This window comes from Pyxicephalus adspersus, chromosome 2 (assembly GCF_032062135.1).
Source record: "Pyxicephalus adspersus chromosome 2, UCB_Pads_2.0, whole genome shotgun sequence".
NCBI lineage: Eukaryota > Metazoa > Chordata > Amphibia > Anura > Pyxicephalidae > Pyxicephalus > Pyxicephalus adspersus.
The window spans coordinates 67,928,960-67,932,592 of NC_092859.1; the positions used below are offsets into that span (position 1 = coordinate 67,928,960).

Consider the following 3,633-nt stretch of genomic DNA (forward strand, 5'->3'; position numbering starts at 1 on the left):
CCCCCCTGGCGTTCTAATTCTGTCTGTATTTTCATGCAAAAAGGATTTTTTTGCATGGGAATATATTTTACATTGTAGGCCTTTAATTCTTAGGCATAACTCACGGAAATATGGCTAATATTTAATAAATGTAATATTAAACTTTAAATAAAAAAAAAATCAGTTAAAACAAGGGTACATAAAAATACTAAAACCTGTACTAAAACTGTACAGTAGCAAGTATAATATATATAATATAATTATATATATATTATATAAAGATTTCTTTTTATTGGAAATTAATACAGTTGTTTTGTGTTGAATTCAATACAAAATTGATTACATTTCCCGCTGGGCCTCCTGCCTGCACCGACGTCACCGGGAAACCCCAAAGATCGTCTCTGCAGTTGCTGGCTAAAGATCGGAGGAAGACAATGTGTCCTGGGGATCTGCAGGGTCGAGCAGGATGCCAGGGATGCCAAAGGAACAAGGTAGGTGGCTTTTTTTTATGTTTTTGGCGACTCCGAGTGTGACTCGGGATTACTGCTTTTAGCAAGTAAAATTACCCCCGGGTCACACTCAGGAATACCGCTAGGGGGTTATATTCATGACTCTATAATACATCTTGAAGCCATTGCTGAACGCCTGCTTTCCAGCTAATGCTTTCAAGTGTTTTAGGGTATCATTCAGAATGTGTTCTGGTCCTAAAAATCCCATTTGTAACCACAATATTACTAGTATAATAAAATTCTGCCATGCAGAAATTAGACACAACAGTAATAAAACAACAATGACAGAGAATGAAAAAAAGGTAAGACAAGAGACATAGGCATATGCCCTGATTTATTAAAGCTCTCCAAGGCTGGAGAGAATACACTTTCATCAGTGAAGCTGGGTGATCCAGCAAACCTTGAATGGATCTGGTCCAGGATTGAAATTTGTTGCTAACAAATAGCAAATGACTTTTAGGTAATCCATTCCAGATTTGCTGGATTACCCAGATTCACTGATGAAAGTGTATTTTCTCCAGCCTTGGAGAGCTTTAATAAATCTGGGCCATGGAGTTAAACACCAACAAATGAAAATCAACCACAGAGACCATGGCAAAGCAAAGGATATTTTAAGTAAACAAGGTATGTGAGAATTAAAAAGAGCTGTCATTGTCAGCTGTTCTCCTGAAAACGCTAGTTGTCTTGCTTTCTCAGTCAAATGCTCAAAAGAAGCACACAACAAATGCATTGACAGGCCCATAATGCGCTCATGATATAGTCTTTAAGCAAAAAAAACAAAAAAACAAAAAGGATATTTTTAAGCTTACCTATAAAAGGTCATCATGCACCCAGTGATGGTCATGTTCATTGGTACCTGAGCTGACATCCTTCCAATCAGAATCATCTTTTCACCAGTGTCAGGGTGAAAGGCAGAATCATAGACATACTTTGCTCTCCACAGTTCATCTTCAGTGAGCCCTGGCTTTACAACACCATGTCTTAAAAAAAACAAAACATTTTTTAGACTTCTTGAAGTGAAACTTAATCAGTTTTCAAAAACATTTCTGCAAATTTACCTTAGCCTTAGTGCAAAATTAACTGTATATCATATAATAACACATATTCCATGTTGCATGTAAAATGCAGGATAGAATTTTAGCAGTGACTAGGAGCAGTAAGAAAAAACAATCTTGTGATCTACAAATGAAATAAAAGAAGAACTACTGATATACCAAAACTGAAAAAAAGTCTGTCTGATTTACTCTAATTTGAGTTTTATATTTAAGTATAAGTTTTTCTTGATGTCTTTTGGACATATTCCACCTTTTTCACAACATCCCCCCTTAATAGCCTTATGACCCAAAATAGTTAAAGCCAAGATGTCCAGATAAAATTTAGCAGCATCAGAATATGTTGGTTAACCTGACAATGAACATGTAACTAATCTGCCTATCAAAATCATCTTCAAATTGTTTGCAAGAACATATAAGTCATTTACTTGGTACATAACGGTATCATCTGCATTAGTCCTAATACAAACAGGAGATTAGTCTACAGCAGGGGTAGGCAAACTCCGGCCATTAGGCCAGATACGGCTTAGTCAGTAGTTTGTTCCGGCCTAAGGACCCCCTAGTCCATCCGGCCTAATCCTGGATTAGGCTCTTGAGCCTCCTTGTTATGCCTCCCTTTCCTATTTACCACCGCCGGGGTAAGGGGGCATTCCCTCTCCTCCATATGCATTGCAGAGGAGACGGATTTCCTTTCAGGGGTGTTCTCTTTCCTCCGTATGCATTGCAAAGGAGAGGGATTTCCCCTCAGGGGCGTTCCTGTTTGGGGGTGGAGCCATCAGTGCGGGACTCAAGAGAGAGTCAAGCCTTCTTGATCTCCTAAAATGGCCTAGTAGCCAAAAAAGTTTGCTGACTCTTGGTCTACAGTATGGTTGCCACTTTATCACACCACAAATCAAGCCTGTGGTTGCTACATGTAACATCTCACCTGTGGCCACCAATAGGGAATGAATGGGGGCTGTTAAGTAAGCTGTTCACTACTGACGGCTGTAAAATGTTGAAGGTATCATCCACTGAAAGTTGCCCATGAGCCGCTGTTCCTACTGCCTGTCTGAACAAGCCGTCATCATGTCCTTTTTTAAACTGATATACTAATGGGAAGGTCTGGTCCTGCTGATCGTCTAAGTAAGCTAAGGTACTGAACTGACAGACTAAATAACTGGGCTTAAGTTACAGGGTTATATTTGTGCATGAATTGTGTGTATACATAGCTTGAAAAGTATTGGTTTCTTGCCCATAATATCTTAGTAATAAAAGGACAAAATATTACTTTAATAAACATGTGTACCTGTAGTCGTGAACAATTTGCCTAGCATGCTCCAGTTGGTCATTTGACAGAAGGATGTTTCTGGGGTCAGTTACTGTGAAGAAATGTTTAGCTCTTCCAACAAATGTACTTTGGTCCCAGCGAGGCTCCTTGATGTTAATATTTAATGGCAGTTCACCTGACATCTTTTGAACCTGAATGAAAACATAACAAACATGAATAACAAATATGTACATATGTAATGGTGCAAAATAATCATATCAAGGTATTATTTAAAGAAAAAAAAATGGACTTGTCTGTCAAGTGTTATATAACATAAAATAAGTGTCTGTTCTGTGACAAGAACTCTGCTAAGCATAATTTACAAAACTCCAACATAAAAAAACCCAATTCCATTCCAGAAAAAAAAACTCTGTGGAAAAAATGGGGATTGCGTAGCAGTAAAAATTATACATAAGTGAAAGAAATAACATATTAAAAGAAATAGAACATATTGAACCTGTAGGTAAAAAAATGTTTAAAGATAAAGACACACTCCAATCAAAAAAAAAATCTCAAGAATACAGTTAATACAGTCTCCCTTCTGTGTGTTTCAGTTTATCATGCAGGAAATGCTGTATAGCATCAGTTTACCTATTGGTCTGTAATGTGATGATGCCAGAATACACCTGCTGGGGTGCTAGAATACCAGGGGTGGCCTTGTTGCCTTTCACACACAGAAAGCCTGATGTAAGATTACTACCACAAAGAGGTTTCCCTCTAATACATTTTAAATCAGTCTTATAAACCTGATTTTTTTTTTTTTTGTAATAGAACACAGATTTTAAAA

The 3,633-nt window shown here is 37.5% G+C and overlaps 1 protein-coding gene across 1 annotated transcript in view; it reads right to left on the reverse strand.

Moving 5' to 3' along the window:
• SFXN1 (sideroflexin 1) overlaps positions 1-3,633 on the reverse strand; it is a 19,486-nt gene that overhangs the window by 8,807 nt on the left and 7,046 nt on the right. The window contains exons 2-3 of the mRNA XM_072400934.1: positions 2,826-2,998; positions 1,298-1,468 (exon numbers count right to left, since the gene is read on the reverse strand). Of these exons, the coding sequence (XP_072257035.1) occupies positions 1,298-1,468; positions 2,826-2,989 (335 nt within the window). The 5' untranslated portion in view covers positions 2,990-2,998. The remainder of the gene's footprint in view (positions 1-1,297; positions 1,469-2,825; positions 2,999-3,633) is intronic.